At 48.8% G+C, this 16,242-nt stretch overlaps 2 protein-coding genes across 4 annotated transcripts; both read right to left on the reverse strand.

Moving 5' to 3' along the window:
- Positions 1–166: 166 nt before the first annotated feature.
- Positions 167–6,507, reverse strand: CHMP4A (charged multivesicular body protein 4A). The gene is made up of 6 exons (XM_060281391.2): positions 6,445–6,507; positions 5,715–5,864; positions 4,134–4,311; positions 3,198–3,312; positions 2,882–3,005; positions 167–1,383 (listed from the first exon to the last, which is right to left on the reverse strand). The coding sequence occupies exons 1-6, from the start codon at positions 6,473–6,475 to the stop codon at positions 1,310–1,312; spliced, it is 672 nt and encodes a 223-aa protein (XP_060137374.2). The 5' UTR covers positions 6,476–6,507; the 3' UTR covers positions 167–1,309.
- A 1,505-nt stretch (positions 6,508–8,012) lies between these two features.
- MDP1 (magnesium dependent phosphatase 1) lies at positions 8,013–13,046 on the reverse strand. 3 transcript variants are annotated; one of them, XM_035136446.3, is made up of 6 exons: positions 12,670–13,046; positions 11,737–11,797; positions 10,419–10,529; positions 9,553–9,660; positions 8,614–8,699; positions 8,013–8,455 (listed from the first exon to the last, which is right to left on the reverse strand). In XM_035136446.3, exons 1-6 carry the CDS (start codon positions 12,704–12,706, stop codon positions 8,376–8,378), a joined length of 483 nt encoding a protein of 160 aa, XP_034992337.3. In that variant the 5' UTR covers positions 12,707–13,046; the 3' UTR covers positions 8,013–8,375. The 3 variants fall into 3 exon arrangements, with proteins under 3 accessions (XP_034992337.3, XP_034992339.3, XP_088511460.1); XM_088655334.1 differs by having other exon boundaries at positions 8,267–8,455; positions 8,548–8,699; positions 12,670–12,833; XM_035136448.3 differs by lacking the exon at positions 8,614–8,699 and having other exon boundaries at positions 12,670–12,965.
- Positions 13,047–16,242: the final 3,196 nt, after the last annotated feature.

The raw sequence follows: 16,242 nt of genomic DNA on the forward strand, positions 1-16,242 counted from the left end.
GCGGGCAGTGGCTTCGTTGGGCACATCTGATTGGGCAACGTGCGGAACAGAGGGACACACTCTCCAATCCAGGAGGATATAGAGAGCCAAGTTCGGGGGAGGGGGGAGGACTTGAAGAGTGCTGCTTCCCTCCCCAGCCCCGTTCTTCAAACAACGAAACAGCAGAAAAATTTCCGGCCACGTTTATTTTCAGAGTTGTCATCGTAAAGGCCACTGCAGCATGTGCGCATGAAGGGGGTCGGGGTGGGGCGGAAATCCCTCCCCTTCCCCCTCCGAATTCTTGGCCACGAGAAGCTACAAAAAGAAGAAGAAGAAGAAGAAGAAGAAGAAGAAGAAGAAGAAGAAGAAGAAGAAGAAGAAGAAGAAGAAGAAGAAGAAGAAGAAGAAGAAGAAGAAGAAGAAACTAACGATGGAGACAAAGACGAGAGAGAGAAAGCTTCCGAAAAGTTAGCGGGTTAGCACAGATTGAGTGCAAATAACATGTAAACGCCACCCCAAGCCACATTTAAACAGACACGCTGTCGATAGGAACAGAGAAAGAGAGAACGTACCTCTTCACATCACAACCCCCTCCCCACCCTCTTGGCACAATTCCACCCACCCTGCTGGGTTGGCATCATTCGTCATCATTATTATTTTTAATCCACATGCTGGTGGGGAGAAAATCCATAGCACTGGTAATGTTAAGAGGCGGGGGGACGGACGACCAAGGCATGAGGCCCCCCCAACCAACCCCCCGCCCAGCAAACAGGAGGAGCGAAGGAACACTGAACCCCCCCCCCCACAATTTGACACATGCCCCAATCCCACTCACAGCGAGATCAGGGGGAGAACGTAGCTCTGTGGAAACCCCTCTGCCTCATTTCTGGGGAGGGGGGTTCACACACACACCCCATGAAGCCCCCTCACGTGTTTGCAACCGCGGAGAGGGTCTTGGTTTTGCACCAAGACGCGCTTGCAAAGTTTGGTCCTCGAGTTTTACAGAGGGGTAGGTAAAACGCGGGGGTGTGGGGCCAGTCTCCCGTTCCCAAGAGAAACCCCCTTCCCCTCCCCCCTGCGATACAATCTGTTCATATATGTATATATTTCATATATATAAATCTGTCTATATAAAACTCTTTACATTCGGCACGTAAGGTTATTTCAGGCAGGGGCCGGGCGGCGAGGGGGTAGGGGTGTCGGTGTTCACCACCCCTCCCCGAATCTGGAACTGAAGGAGGAAGGGGGAAAAGGTCCTCTCCCGTCTCCCAGCCCTCCGAGGAAGGGGAGGGAGGGAGGGAAGGAAGGAGGGTTGTTTCCCCACAATGCATCACGACACCCAGGCGGCGAGCTGCTTCATTTCTTCGTCGTCGTCGTCCACCGCAGAGGCGGGCACTTTGGAGGCTGGCAAAAGGACGGAGGGAGGGAAAGAGTGAAATCAAAACGTAGGAACGGCACCCCAAAACTTCAACCCTCTTCCAAATGGTCCTTGGAGATCCCGCCTTTACTTAACTCCTTGCCTCGGGGTGCCTGTTTATTTACTGGGTTTGTATGGGCTTTGAAGATGCTCGAACTCAGGACGAAGAGGAAGAGGAAGGCACGCTTGGCAAATCCTCACCGTGATTAACTCCTGCCCGGAAACCTACATCCCCACTGTGGAAGGACGTGTGGATCCAGAAGTGGCCTCACTTACGGACTCAATGTTAAAGCTCTGTCTATGGAAGACCATCCTACTTGGCTACGAGTGATCGCCCAAGAAGATACAGTGGTACCTTGGTTGCCAGACTTAAATCCGTTCCGGGAATCCGTTCCGACTCCCGGAACCATTCGAAAACAGAGGTGCGACTTCCGATTGGCTGCAGGAGCTCCCTGCAACTCAATCGGAAGCTGCATCGGATGTTTGGCTTCCAAAGAACGTTTGCAAACGGGAACACTCACTTCCAGGCTTGCGGCATTCGGGAGCGAAAACGTATGCGTACCAAGGCGTTCGAGAACCAAGGTACGACTGTAGTGCTTTCAGGCGGACGTCACAAAGCGGTTTGTGTAAGGTTACGACGAGAAGAACACACGCAAAATACAAAGGGCCTTCTCTTTTTAAAAAAGTCACAATATCCAGGCTGGAATAGGACCTTGGGAGACCCTAAGCCAGGCATCCCCAAACTTCGGCCCTCCAGATGTTTTGGACTACAATTCCCATCATCCCTGACCACTGGTCATAGAATCATAGAGTTGGAAGAGACCACAAGGGCCATCCAGTCCAACCCCCTGCCAAGCAGGAAACACCATCAAAGCATTCTTGACATATGCCTGTCAAGCCTCTGCTTAAAGACCTCCAAAGAAGGAGACTCCACCACACTCCTTGGCAGCAAATTCCACTGCCGAATAGCTCTTACTGTCAGGAAGTTCTTCCTAATGTTTAGGTGGAATCTTCTTTCTTGAAGTTTGAATCCATTGCTCCGTGTCCGCTTCTCTGGAGCAACAGATCCCTGTTAGCCAGGGATCATGGGAGTTGTAGGCCAAAACATCTGGAGGGCCGCAGTTTGGGGATGCCTGCCCTAAGCACTTAAGAGCTTTTGGTGCCCCCATACCTATCCAATTCAAAATATAAGCCATAAAATAAAATTTTATTTTTCAAAATGAAGCAGAACCTACATTCAGATGGAAAACAATGCTTATTTTGGTACGCTTCTACTTTACATCCACCCACTTCTCCAGATTTGTTGGGGCCACTACCCCCCCCCCCCGCACCAGCCAGAGGCAGGATGGGAGCTGTAATCCAGTCACACTTGGAGACCCCCAGGTTGGCAAAGCCAGGGCTTTGAGGGGAGCTGAAACAGCAGGCGGCGCCATCCCAAGACCCAGGGGCCTGTGCCCACCTCGCTGCCTCCGCACCCCCCCTTACCTGGCACACTGGGCAGGCGAGAGGCAGGCACGGTGGGCAGTTCGGGGGTCGGTTCCCCAACATTCAGAAGCTCCTTGTCCAAGTCTTCCTGCTCCATCTCCTCCAGCTCAGCTAGCAGCTCATCCTGAGGGCAGCAAAGGAAGGCAGAGTGGAGAGTTGAAACAAAAACAGGTACTCATTGCCAATTCCCCCTAAAGCCGACCGCCCCACTCCTCTGGGGCTCAGCCCCCCACAAAGGCAGATCTACAGAACCGAAACAGAGCTCCCTCCCTCCTCCACTTTTCAGGAGGGAGGGGTCCCCCGCTTTTGACGTTACCTCATCTACATCGTCCCCAAAGCCGACGGGCTTTGAGATGGCGTCCGAGATCTGCTGGGCGATGTCCTGCTGTTCTGTGATCTCAGCCATCAGGTCGTCCACTTTGTCAATGTCCCTGGAGAGACCGGGGGGGGGGGGGGTAGAGGGTGAGACGAAAGCAGAAAGGGCAGCTGGGGTGTGGTGGGGTGGGGGGCTGCTTTTGCCGTCGCACCAAAGTGCACCTCAAGCGCAGGAAAGCTCCACCTCGAGGGAAGCAGGGGAGGCCAAAGGCGGAGGAGGGAAGCGGCAAATCCGAGATCCGGGTCCGAAAACGCGAGGAGCCGCCACGGAACGAAATGCACAAGGCAGGACTAAGAGGGATGGAGCCAGCCTTTGAAAGGGGAACCTTTCTTTAGCCAAGGGCTGCATTCCCACCAGGGCATTTCACATTTCCGGACACACACACAAGCCTCTCCATCCTGGAGTTCAAAGACACGGACCAGCCAGGTAAGCTTACTGGAGGGGGGCTCAGAGATGACCCAACAAGGGGCGTGGCCTGGGCAGAGGATTCTGGGAGCTGTAGTTCGTTAAGGCCACCAAGCGTCGCTAGGAGGGCCCTATTCCTCCTCACAGAGCAGCCATTCCCAGAATCCCCCAGGAAGAGAGAGTGGCTGTTAAACAGCCCCAACAACCATGTGAAAGGAATAATGGAGTCTCTCAGCACCCTTATTGGACTACAACTCCCAGGATTCTTTGCGGGAAGCCACAACTGTCAGCCTTGTGCTTTAAGTAGAGGGCATGCACATGGCCGGACAGGGTCTCCTCCTTCGCACTCGGGGCTTGCTGCTCCCTCCGCCTTCTCTTTTGCCTTTTCCAGGCTCCACACATGCCCCCCGTCTCCCTCCCTCCAGGCAGCGCAGGAGCCTGCCACGAAGGCCCCACAGCCTCGGGACCCACATGTGCTGATGGGCTTCCTTCATGGCCCGGGCTGCGTCTGACATGGTCTTGAGCACTTCAGTGTTGGTGGTGGCGTTCTCCAGAGCCTCGCGCTGGAACTCAATGGTGGAGAGGGTCCCGTCGATCTGCCCCAGCTGCTGCTCGTAGCGTTTCTTCCGCTTGAGGGCTTGCAGGGCAGCTGGATCGAGAAGGGTGGGAAAGAGGCAATGTGTTATTTGTTGTTAATATTTAGTTGACAGCTGCCCAGAGTGGCTGGGGCAACCAAGTCAGATGGGTAGCATATTATTATTATTATTATTATTAGCAGGCAACTGTTCCATTTGCTCTCTAACACAGCCCACCCATTAAACCTTACAAAAACTCTATTTCTAACACCGGTCCTGAAAGACCTACATTGGCTCCCAGTACGTTTCCGAGCACAATTCAAAGTGTTGGTGCTGACCTTTAAAGCCCTAAACGGCCTCAAAGGCCCAGTATACCTGAAGGAACGTCTCCTCCCCCATCGTTCTGCCCGGACACTGAGGTCCAGCACCGAGGGCCTTCTGGCAGTTCCCTCGCTACGAGAAGCCAAGTTACAGGGAACCAGGCAGAGGGACTTCTCGGTAATGGCACCCACCCTGTGGAATGCCCTCCCACCAGAGGTCAAAGAGAACAACAACTACCAGACCTTTAGAAGGCATCTCAAGGCAGCCCTGTTTAGGGAAGCTTTTAATGTTTGGTGGATTTCTGTATTTTAATATTTTGTTGGAAGCCGCCCAGAGTGGCTGGGGGAACCCGGCCAGATGGGCGGGGTATAAATAATATATTATTATTATTATTATTATTATTATTATTCCTTCCCCTAAGGCTACAGGGTTCCATTCCTCAGAAATGTAGGATGTGCTGGAAGCAGGCACACAGCTCCCTAAAATCCCCCAGCTTTCGTTTTGACACTGCTAAGTTTCTTTTTTTAGTGTGTGTGTGTGTGTGTGTGTGTGTAACTGAATTTAATTATTACATCATGAAAGCAGAAAGAAAATAAGAAGAATAAGAATAAGAATTTATTATTGGCCAAGTACATTTTCCAACATACTTGGAATTTGCTTCGGCTACATTGCAATGTAAACATACACACACTGTTCCACTCACAATATGAATAAGCAAAGAAACCCACCCATAATTGACCTCCCCTTCAGCTACACATCTACAAATTTAACAATTCAATGGCACAAGGGGAAAAACTGTTCCTGTGCCTGGCCGATTTAGTATATGAAGACCTGTAGCGACGTCCAGATGGGAGTAAATCTAGCAGATGATGACCAGGATGTTAGAGGATCTGCTGCAATTCTCTCTGCTCTTTATTTTATTTATATGTAACATTTGCTTTTTGGTAATATTTTACTTTCTACATAACATTTTTGTCAACCAATGAGTGGTGTGTTTCCTTTCCTTTTACCACTGCTAAGCTTCTAGTCCTTATGACAGCAAAGCCCTCTCAAAGCTGCTGCTTTAGGGACGAAGGAAATCTCCGTTTTGGTTTCCTTAACCGGCCCCCTCCCTGGACCCCCCTTTACCCGTATTTCCCTCCACTGCTCCATTCACCTCTCTTGTTTTTCGTCCCATGTTTCTTGGCCGAGTGAAGTTCCTGCTGGATCTTTTGCTCCAGGAATTCTTGTTTCTTGACAAGCACCTCCTCCGTCTCCCGCAGCTTCTGGATGGCCTCCTGCGGGGTAGGGGCTTTGGCCTTCTTACCTGGAAAGAGCCCCGTCCAGAAAGGGTGGGGAAGGAAGAGAGCCAGAATGCCCATTATTGCCCCATGAATCCTCCACCATCAACCCAACCTATCTAAGAGCCAACAACAACAGGGACTAGGAGCCATTGCTTGGAAAGGTTGGCGCAAAAGGGAGACGGTCAGCCCATCAAGCGGTACCCCAGGTGAATTATGGGCTTTTCCCAGCAGCCATACCTCTCCTCCCCTCTCCATGACTCTCTTGCCCTGCTTCAAAATGGTGGGGGGGGGGGGGAAACTGCCGCTCTACACCAAGAAACTGAGCACTGGGGAAGAAGATAGTAACCCCCCCCCAAAAAGAGCGCTTTTTGGAAATATGGTACAGTCCACTCCCCCCTCCCGAAAAAGCTTGGAATGAACCGTTCCCCTTCCTTTAATACGTTTCCCTCCTTTGTTTTTCTCCATCCACCGAGCCAGATTCTTTTCTCTCCTTCCTCCCCCCCCCCAGACACAGTTGGTTTCTCCCAGCTATCCGTGATCCCCCATGGCGATTGGGCGATACCACCCTCCTTCAGGGTGGGGAATGTAAATGTAGGGGCTCACCCTTCCCGAAGAGCTTTCCCAAGCCACTCATCTCGCCTGGTTGGTAATTCACTGGACTTCCTCTTCCGGCTTCATCCAGCTCCCAGCCTTACACCGCCTCCATCCCCCCCCCACCAATCACATGACAATTGGGAAGGACCAGGGCAAAGGGATACCAGTCTTCCTAGTTCTCTATAGAGACATCAGGTTCCCAATTTGAACTGGCTACACTCCTCTTATGTGCGGGGAAATAGGAATGGAATTGCATTTTTTTTTAAAAAAAAAATGGGTTCGACCTAGAGTCGACTCACTTACAAATTGCAGGCGTTGCAGTTAATTCCCAATGAGGCTAATTAATCGTGGCCCAAGTCTTATTGATTTAATTTGGAATCTAGTGCAAATAACTTACTCTAGAAGACTGGGACCAACCCTGTGATCGGATTTATTATTACTATTACTAAAAACAACAACACCATGGCTGGTGTTCAAAGAGCAGCAACGAAAGGAGAACCTCTCGCCTTGTTTGGATTTTGACAATTGGGATTGGTTTTTAACCATAGGTTCCGTCATCGTTCCACCACGCTTGCCCCGCACATGGGGTTCCAATGGAAACCGGAAGTTGATATTGCGGGGAGCGTCCAATTATCTTTTTGGACCAAATCTGGGCACGGGACAAAAACGTGGGCAGGGAATCATATGACGTCTCTCCCTCTCTTCCCCCTCCCTCTCTTAAAGGAGCCGCGCCGCCCTAATGAAACCTGTTTCCAATCAGTACTGTAAACAGAATTTGCACAGTAGTCTCGAGATTAAATTATGAATATCCATTTCGTACAGGGGCCATATGATCTACCTGGTTTTATGGTTTTAATCATTTTTCCTGCAATTTGAAGGTCTCCACCCAAAGCTGCCCCACCCATCCCATAATAGCGCCCCTGATCTTTAAAAAGCTGCGGGAGATTTAACAATCCAACAGGTATAGCCTCTGGTGGAGAGAAGTAGGCGAGGGGGGGTGGCTCCCCTCCTTTTAACACTGAGTTTCCATGTTTACTATACCGTTTTAAGACTCCTGGCTCCCATCACCCCTGTTTTATTGGCCAAGCTGATTGAGGCTGACATCCAAAAACATCTAGAATTCCTAGATGTTAAAAACACTTCTTTGTAGTCTGGCTGACATGTCTCTTCCCACTTGGCCCTGGGCATTCACACCTTTTTCTTAATGTATTATTAGGGTTGCCAGACTCAATAGTGGACAGGACTTCTGTGCCTTTAATTGCCCTGCTCTCTTTTGAGTCTGGAAACCGTAAAGAGAAACCAGCAGACCCTTTGTTTAATTTCCAAGCGTTTCCTGGCGCGGTGGGCGGGTGGGCGCGGCGCTGCTGTGCGGTGGGCGGGCGGGCAGGCCCAGCGCGATCTCTCCGGCGCCCTCCCGCCCCGTTTCCCAGCGCGGTGGGCAGGTGGGGGTCTACGACGAGCCGGCCCTGCATGCTGACATGCATTTTAATCCGGTTTTTATCTTATTGTTGATGGGGATTGTTTTTTTTAATGCTTTAGGTATTTCTTCTTAACCGATTCTTTTTACTATGATTTCATTCTTTCATTCTTTTTATAAAGCACTTTTCACATTGTCGCCATTGCCTTTTTACAGTCAAGTAGTGCATGAATTTCACGAAGCAGACAAATGAATAAAACTGGACCCCCCCACCCACCCCGCTTTCACAGTGCCTGCAGTCTTCAGCTGGCTCTGCATCTTAGGGGGTGTGGATCAGTTGTCGGTGAACAGGAGCGTGGCAAGGTGCCTATAAGGTAAGTCTAGACTGTTCACACGCGTGTAAAACGATGCACGGCAGGGAAACACACAGAGGATTTATTGCACGGGGTCAAAATCCCCCAGCACACTCCACACATGACGAGAGAGAATGGGATGTCCAGTTTCCGTTAGCCACAGGCAGCAATCAGGAGCGAGCGAAGGCTTCTAGGCCCTGTTTCAAGAGGGACAGGCTCATGCCGTTGGGGACGAGGATACACGTGACTCCTACGTGGAAGAGAAATGGGGGGAAACTGGATGGAACATCTCCACCCTCTCCAGCCTTGGGCTCCGCTTAACTCAGGCTTGTATCCACTGACCGGCAGACAGCAGCCTCCGCTGCCTAGGGGCGAGGGGTCACACACGGGCACCTTTCTCCCCGTTACCTAATTTGCTGACGTCGTAAATGTTGCGGCTTTCGTCGTCAAAGAAGAGCATCTGCGAAAAGGGAACCCCGGTTTGTTGAGACAGCCTGAGGAGGAGCAGGTGGGGGGGGGCAGAATGAGAACTCGGTCCCGTTGCTCCCATAGACCAGCCTTGCCAACAGGGTGCCCTCCAGACCGTTGGACACAGCGGCATCCAAACGTTTTTCAAAGAGGGCCAGATTTGATGAAGTGAAGGGCCGCGAGGGCCAGGCAAAGGGCCAACCGCAGTTGTTAACCTTTTTTTTTTTTTTTTAAGGATTGCACTTGTTGAGCTTTTTTAGGGTTGAAGTTGTTGAGGTTTTTTTTTTTTTTTTTAAGGATTTTACCCCGGGAAATAAACTGCCACAGGGGCTGGATTAAACCAACTGGCAGGCTGGATTGGGCCTCCGAAATGGACTTTGGACATCCCAGCCATAGCTGCCAAGTCTCCCGTATTCTCCAGGAAATCCCCGTTTTTCCAGCTGTTCTTAGCTGAATAAACGTGGTGTGTTTTTTTGTTCCCCCCCCCCCCCGGTTTATTCTGGTGCGGCGGCCATTTTGGAGCTGGGCGGAGCATGCTCAGAAGCGACTTTTGGTGCTGTTCTGCCCAGTTCCAAAATGGCTGCAGTGCGACTTCTGGCGCGACGGCCATTTTGGAACTGGGCAGAGCAGCATCAAAAGTCACTTCTGAGCATGCTCCGCTCAGTTCCAAAATGGCGGCAGCGCTACTTCCGGTCTGCAACTTGGCAGGTATGATCCCAGCCATCCTCCCCAGCGCGGCCAGGGAGGACAGAACTTGGGGGACATCACTGTCAGGACATACAAAGAGCCTGGATCAGGCCAATGGCCCATCTGGTCCAGGCTCCTGTTTTCACAGCCACCCCCCAGATGCCCCCCAACGGGGTGTAGGTCTTCCCTTACTTCTGGAAGTGGGTGACTTTGCTGCCCGGGTAGATCTCTGCGTAGCGGATGAAGCGGTTCAGGCCGAAGAGATCCAACAGCTGATTAGCTCCTTGGATCTCACCTGTCCTAGGAAGAGAGAGGGAGGGGTGGAGGGATTCATATTTGAAATCACTTATTAGTATTGTTTATTAAACAATACCCCTTGCAGACAACTGCAGTGCCTGGAGGCAGGCAGTCAAGTCGTGCATCCGTAGCAGGGACCTGAGGAGAAATGGCCGCTGGGAGGAGCACGGAGAGAAGAAATAACCCGATGCAACCGGACGCCTTGCTCTGCCCCGGCTGCAACAAAACATGTCTCTCCCATATCGTTTCTGCAGCAACAGCAGGCACTGTAACCGTCTAACATCTAGACCTCACCCCCAAAGGTGCATTCTTCCATTGCCTCCCATTGTCAAACAGGGTTAAATTTGTACGTTCAGGGATTTTTCTCAGCCGGAACTCAGGTTGGCACCCCAAAAGAGAACAAGGGAGGCATTCACGGCGAGTTCCTCTTTTTTCTAGGAAAGTAGCGCCGCGATCCGAAGACCGCAGGGCGGTTTGCAGCACGAAAGCGCAAAAGGAGAACACAAAAGGCGTAATGAAAGCAAGGACAAGAAAGAAAAGCAAGGCAATAAACTGTCCCACAAACATATTTCGTGTGGACTTCATAGGGACTAGTCACACGACAGAACTTTAACACTTCAGATTAGGGTGGTCGGCAAGCAGCAAACATGGCGTGGATGTCCCCGTTTACCGGTGATAGGTTGACATGGTAACACCAAGTAACCCAGAATAAACGGAGGTGGTTTGGGGCCCACAGGGATGGGTGCAGGATCTGAACTCACCGTGAGGCAGCCGCCATAGGGATCCCTTCAGCTTGCAGCTGCTCCAGCACAGCCGGAACCTCGGGGTACAATTTTATGGGTCTCCTGTTGCGGTCTTGTACTGAGCCATCGCTGAGGGGAACATTGACAAAAGAGTTGTGAAGTTTGCTGCCATTAAAACAAACAAACAAACAAACAAACAAACAAAAGTGGGCATATGTGTTTTTAACATGGCAGGCAGAAATCCAACAGATACAGCTTCCCCCAGGACACAAAGGAGAGCTTCACCTGTTGGGTACCTGCCTGCTGCACGGCTTTTAGGGGCACAGAGCCCTCTAACATAGCTGTCAAGTTCCCCCTTTTTAAAGGGAAATTCCCTTATGCTGAATAGGCTTCCTCGCGAGAAAAGGGAAAACTTGACAGCTATGCTCTAAGCGTAAAACAAATATCGGGGGGAATAAACAGCTCCCCGGAATTTTGTGCATTCATGACAATTTGCGCTCATGGTGGTTTCTGGGAAGTTAGATGCAGAACTCCCATTCGACATTGTTTTGGGGTTTGGACACCCCAACTGGCACATGCCCCATAACCTGCTGATGAAATCCTGCATCTTTTAAAACATGGGTAGGCAAACTAAGACCCGGGGGGGGGGGGCAGATCCGTCCCAATCGCCTTCTAAATCTGGCCCACGGATGGTGCAGGAATCAGCGTGTTTTTACATCAGTAGAATGTGTCCTTTTATTTGAAATGCATCTCTGGGCTATTTGTGGGGCATAGGAATTCGTTCATTTTTTCTCTCTCCAAAATATAGTCTGGCCCCCGACAAGGTCTGAGGGACAGTGGACTGGCCCCCTGCTGAAAAAGTTTGCTGACCCCTGTTTTAAAATATAAACAACGTTCCAGTTTATGTATTTATTTTCCCCGTTTCCGTCGCGCTACAGTGCAAGAGTTGCCTGTCTGGATGGCAACGACATCGTAACCTTAGAGAAGCGGCATGATGTGTGTGGACAGTCCAGTATAAATCCATCCCTATTTATTTCATAATTTTTTTATTTAAAGAAATTGATTGTAAACAAAACAAAACCAACCCCTCAAAGAGGTTTGCAAAAAAAGATAAAACAATGCAGTTACCAGTAAGAAGAATGAACAATAATGTAAGACTTTGGAGAAATGAAAATGAACCAAAAACAGATTAAAACGCACATCAGTGCGCGCTGTGAGTCAATGAGATGCTGCAGAAAAACACCCTCAAAAAACAACCGCCGGTCCTATAAATACTCCATATTATTATTATTATTTACTAAATTTGTATACCATCCGCTTCATCTGAAGATCTCACCTGCTTTTCTGGAAGGGGGGGTCCACATGGGTATCGACCCAGAAGGGCCATAGGGTGTAATCTGTAAGAAAGAGATCAGTTGATCTTGAATTCCCCTAACCCCCAAAACATAAGCCTAAATCATCAGATTTCTCACCTGCTTCACTCATCCCCATTCTTCCTTTTACTACAGATTCTGCTTGTTGAAGGCAGAATCTATTGGGGGGGGAGTCTTCAGCCCAAGGGCCGGACAACCTTCTGGGGGCCACATGTGCAAGCGGGCAAAGGCAGAATTGGGTGGGGCAATGAGTTCAAATTTTAACTTTGTAGAGTAAGCTAGTTTCTACATTCCCACCCCGACACGCCCTGGCTATCCCTCCATCCAGGGAACTACCAGACTTCAAGGACACATTTCCAGCCAGGCAGAAACACCCCAGGAGCGTATGAAGCAAGAGTATAGAATTGTCGAGTTGGGAGGGACCCCCGAGGGTCATCTAGTCCAACCCCGTGCAAGGAAGGAAAGACCTGAGATTAAGAGCCTCATGCTCAGTAGAGGCTGAGAGTGGGGAGGGTGTTTGGTCCGAGGTGAAAGCCCTCGGGGCCAGACAGAGGAGCTCGGAGGGCCACCTGGATTCCCCCCCCAAAAAACACACTCACCTTAACAGGAAGGAATAAAGGCATTTAACAAACACAACGTGGCAGAACTACACCTGTTCGACCTCTGCCTGTGGTAAAGCTGTTCCAGGCAGAAAGCAGAATGGTGGGATCTTGGAACTTCTGGGGAGTTGGTCGATGGAAATTTCTTTCATCCCAAACTTAGGATCCCCGCACCCCTGAACCCAGACGGTCCTGCAGAGTTCAAGGGTCCTTATTCGCAGGGATGTTTGTGTGTGTGTATATATACAGGACGGCAGCACAAGCCTTGAATGCAGGATGAGCCCCAAAGCAACTTACCCAAGTCAAACACAACCAGCGACGGCCGTTTGCTCATCTCCTTTTTATTTCCAGGAAGCAAAAACGGGATAAGTAGGTGTTGCACTCTAGAAAAAGAGAGACTTTGATCCCCTCTCTCTCTCTCTCTCTCTCTCTCTCTCTCTCTCTCTCTCTCTCTCTCTCTCTCTCTCTCTCTTTTAAAAAAGGAGGCAATCAGGGGCCGGTGGAGCTGCGAATCAGGCCCCCCGCTTTCTTCCTGCGAGGAGCAACGGGAGCTGCAGAATCCGGCCCTCCAGGAACAAGCAGATCAGCAGCGGCGGCGGATGAATGACAGGCTGCCTCTTTCACTTGAGCTCGCCGAGGAGCCACGTGCTGCTGCTGCTGCGGAAGCTCCGGATGCAAACAGCGGCTGCCAGAGCGTTCCAGGGCCGCCCCGGGGTTAACCCCTTCAGTCCCGAGGGGTTGTGGCGGGGGCAGGAGATTGCTAACACAGCAGGGCTTCCCCCCCTTTTATGTACAGTATATAAAAAGGATGGGCTGGATTGTTGCAGGAAATGGCAGCGAGGGAAAGGCGAGGATGGTGGATTTTGTCATGCTTATGATCATACTTTATTCTTTTGTTAGTTATGCTGTTTTAAATGTGTATTTTATTTTCGACTTCATTTAGCAATGTTTCTTTTTTCCTTTTGAAATGTTTAAGATTTGTTTTTGTTAACTATGTTTTAAATATGTATTCTGTAGTTGACCCCCTTTGTAATGTTTTATTTTGAAATCTTTAATATTTTAGTTTTCTGTTAATAATAATAATAATATTTATACACTGCCCATCTGTCTGGGTTTCCCCAGCCACTCTGGGCAGCTTCCAACAGCAGTATTAAAATACAATAATTTATTAAACAAAAAAAAAATTAATTATGTTGCTTTGACTGTTAATTACACATGTTGATTTTATTCAGAATTTTATTATTATTATTTTATTATTCATTTTATTTTAATATTTTATTATTATTATTGATGTTCTAATATGCTGCAAACCACTTTGAGATTTTTCTTAAGTAATAATTTTGCGCACACTTTGAATACAATTCTGATTGTGGCTGATCTTTCAAGGAATTATTTTTTCAGTGCTATATATATATTGTGATGTTAATTTGGGCTCTGTATAAATATTTTTAAACAAAATTTGGGCACCTCTTTAAACAAAATTTTAATTTGGGTGCTATATAACATTTACGTTTGGGTGCTATTTGAAGAGTTTTATTTTGGGCACCTCTTTAAATAATTTTTTTTAAAGTTTTGGGCACACTTTACTTTTTTTTTCTAATCCAGGCACCTCTTTAAATAAAGCGACAATGATCTTTCTGTTGGGATTAAAGGGAGCATAGCAGAATATTGGAGTGATTTAAGATTTTTTTTTACTGTAGGTTTTATATTTGGCTTTCAAGCTGTTTTTAGGATGTCACAAACTGCTGGAGCGGTTTTCTTCAAAACATGGAAGCTTGCCTAAAATCCATCCAAATAAATCAATCTATGGCATCCAGATTTGCCAGATATACAGTTAAGAATAGCTCCATCTCAAAAAGTCTTCCAGAGCTATGAACCTCAGGTGTCAGAGGACGAGTGGGGCAGACCTATTTAGGATTGTACTGGACCGGTGGCTATTTCCATGTGGGGCATCTCCTGTGTTTAAAGACGCAAGGAAAGTGTTTTCAGGAAACGGTGCAGTTTGGCACAGCCTGTGGCATGGAGCGCCAACGTGGTGCTGTCTGGATGTTGGACTCCCAACTCTCCCAACTCTCATGCGCCCAGGCAGAACGGCCAATGGTCAGGGATGATGGGAGTTGTAGTTCAACACCCAGAGGCAATGCCATTGGCTACCCCTCGGTTGACATCAAGTCAGTTGGCTACACACTTTCTCTCATCCAAAATAAGGCAAAAACCCTCACAAACCCCAGAAATTTCATGACGATTGTGGACTTCGCTCTGCTTCCAACATCCTCCTTTCGTATAAATGTTGTAGAATAATAGAATCATAGAATCTTAGAGTTGGAAGAGACCACAAGGGCCATCCAGTCCAACCCCCTGCCGAGCAGCAAACACCATCAAAGCATTCTTGACATATGCCCGTCAAGCCTCTGCTTAAAGACCTCCAAAGAAGGAGACTCCACCACACTCCTTGGTAGCAAATTCCACTGCCGAACAGCTCTTACTGTCAGGAAGTTCTTCCTAATGTTTAGGTGGAATCTTCTTTCTTGTAGTTTGAATCCATTGCTCCGTGTCCGCTTCTCTGGAGCAGCAGAAAACAACCTTTCACCCTCCTCTATATGGCATCCTTTAATATATTTGAACATGGCTATCATATCACCCCTTAACCTTCTCTTCTCCGGGCTAAACATACCCAGCTCCCTAAGCCGTTCCTCATAAGGCATCGTTTCCAGGCCTTTGACCATTTTGGTTGCCCTCTTCTGGACACGTTCCAGCTTGTCAGTATCCTTCTTGAACTGTGGTGCCCAGAACTGGACACAGTACTCCAGGTGAGGTCTGACCAGAGCAGAATACAGTGGTACTATTACTTCCCTTGATCTAGATGCTATACTCCTATTGATGCAGCCCAGAATTGCATTGGCTTTTTTAGCTGCTGCATCACACTGCTGACTCATGTCAAGTTTGTGGTCTACCAAGACTCCTAGATCCTTTTCACATGTACTGCTCTCAAGCCAGGTGTCACCCATCCTGTATTCATGCCTTTCATTTTTTTTGCCCAAGTGTAGTACTTTACATTTCTCCTTGTTAAAATTCATCTTGTTTGCTTTGCTTTGTAGTGGGGGAACGTCCTGATGGATACACGGACAGGCAGCCCACGTGTGAAGAGATGTAAAAAGAGGCTGCTGCGGAAGGATTTTGCTAGAACCCGCTTACTCAGACTGTACGAGGAATGTTTGTGCAGGAAAAACTCTGCCTCAGATGAGAGGTAGCAGAAACTCTTACTGCCTTGTCAGGCATCCAGGTCTGATAACAGAGCCCTGCTTTGCGTCTGAAATTTAATTTCTACGCCTGTGTAAAGCTAAGGCAAAGGAATGTCTGTAAGCCTGTGTTAATACTTAATAGCCTGGTGGACTCCACATTTATTTGACCTGCTGTGGTTCTGACCCTATAAAAGCTGCCTTAAACATTGCAACAGGAGGGGTTAACCGAAGAAAACCCACTACAGTGGTACCTCGACTTACGAACGACTTGGACAACCGAATTTTTCGACTTACGAATGGGGGTAATGGCCGTGCGCTTACGAATGTCTCGGCATCTGGAAAAAACCGTGGCGGTTTTCGACTTACGAATTTTTCCGTTTTCAATGCATTCCTATGGGAAATCACGTTTCCAATGGTGTTTTTCGACTTACGAATTTTTCGACTTACAAAGGTGCCTTCGGAATGGATTAAATTCGTAAGTCAAGGCACCACAGTACTGTCATGGTTCCCTCCGCAAAAAAAATCTGGGAACTGCAGCTCTGTTAGCCCTTGTTGCCCTGTGATATACAACCATACACACTATAGATCCCAGAGGAAAGGAAACACCTTTTGAGCCACTTTTGACTTG

Source organism: Zootoca vivipara, chromosome 12, assembly GCF_965207765.1.
Source record: "Zootoca vivipara chromosome 12, rZooViv2.hap1.1, whole genome shotgun sequence".
Classification (NCBI taxonomy): Eukaryota; Metazoa; Chordata; class Lepidosauria; order Squamata; family Lacertidae; genus Zootoca; species Zootoca vivipara.

Coding starts and splice junctions, on each gene's coding strand:
- CHMP4A (XM_060281391.2), bottom strand. CDS start 6,475: ATGAGTGGCTTGGGAAAGCTCTTCGGGAAGG. Junction 4,312..5,714: donor TGGGACGAAAAACAAGAGAG/GTGAATGGAGCA, acceptor TTCTCGATCCAG/CTGCCCTGCAAGCCCTCAAG. Junction 3,313..4,133: donor AAGGAAGCCCATCAGCACAT/GTGGGTCCCGAG, acceptor CGGTCTCTCCAG/GGACATTGACAAAGTGGACG.
- MDP1 (XM_035136446.3), bottom strand. CDS start 12,706: ATGAGCAAACGGCCGTCGCTGGTTGTGTTTGACTTGG. Junction 8,700..9,552: donor AAAGTCACCCACTTCCAGAA/GTAAGGGAAGAC, acceptor GCTCCTCCTCAG/GCTGTCTCAACAAACCGGGG. Junction 8,456..8,613: donor TTACGACGTCAGCAAATTAG/GTAACGGGGAGA, acceptor TCTTCCACGTAG/GAGTCACGTGTATCCTCGTC.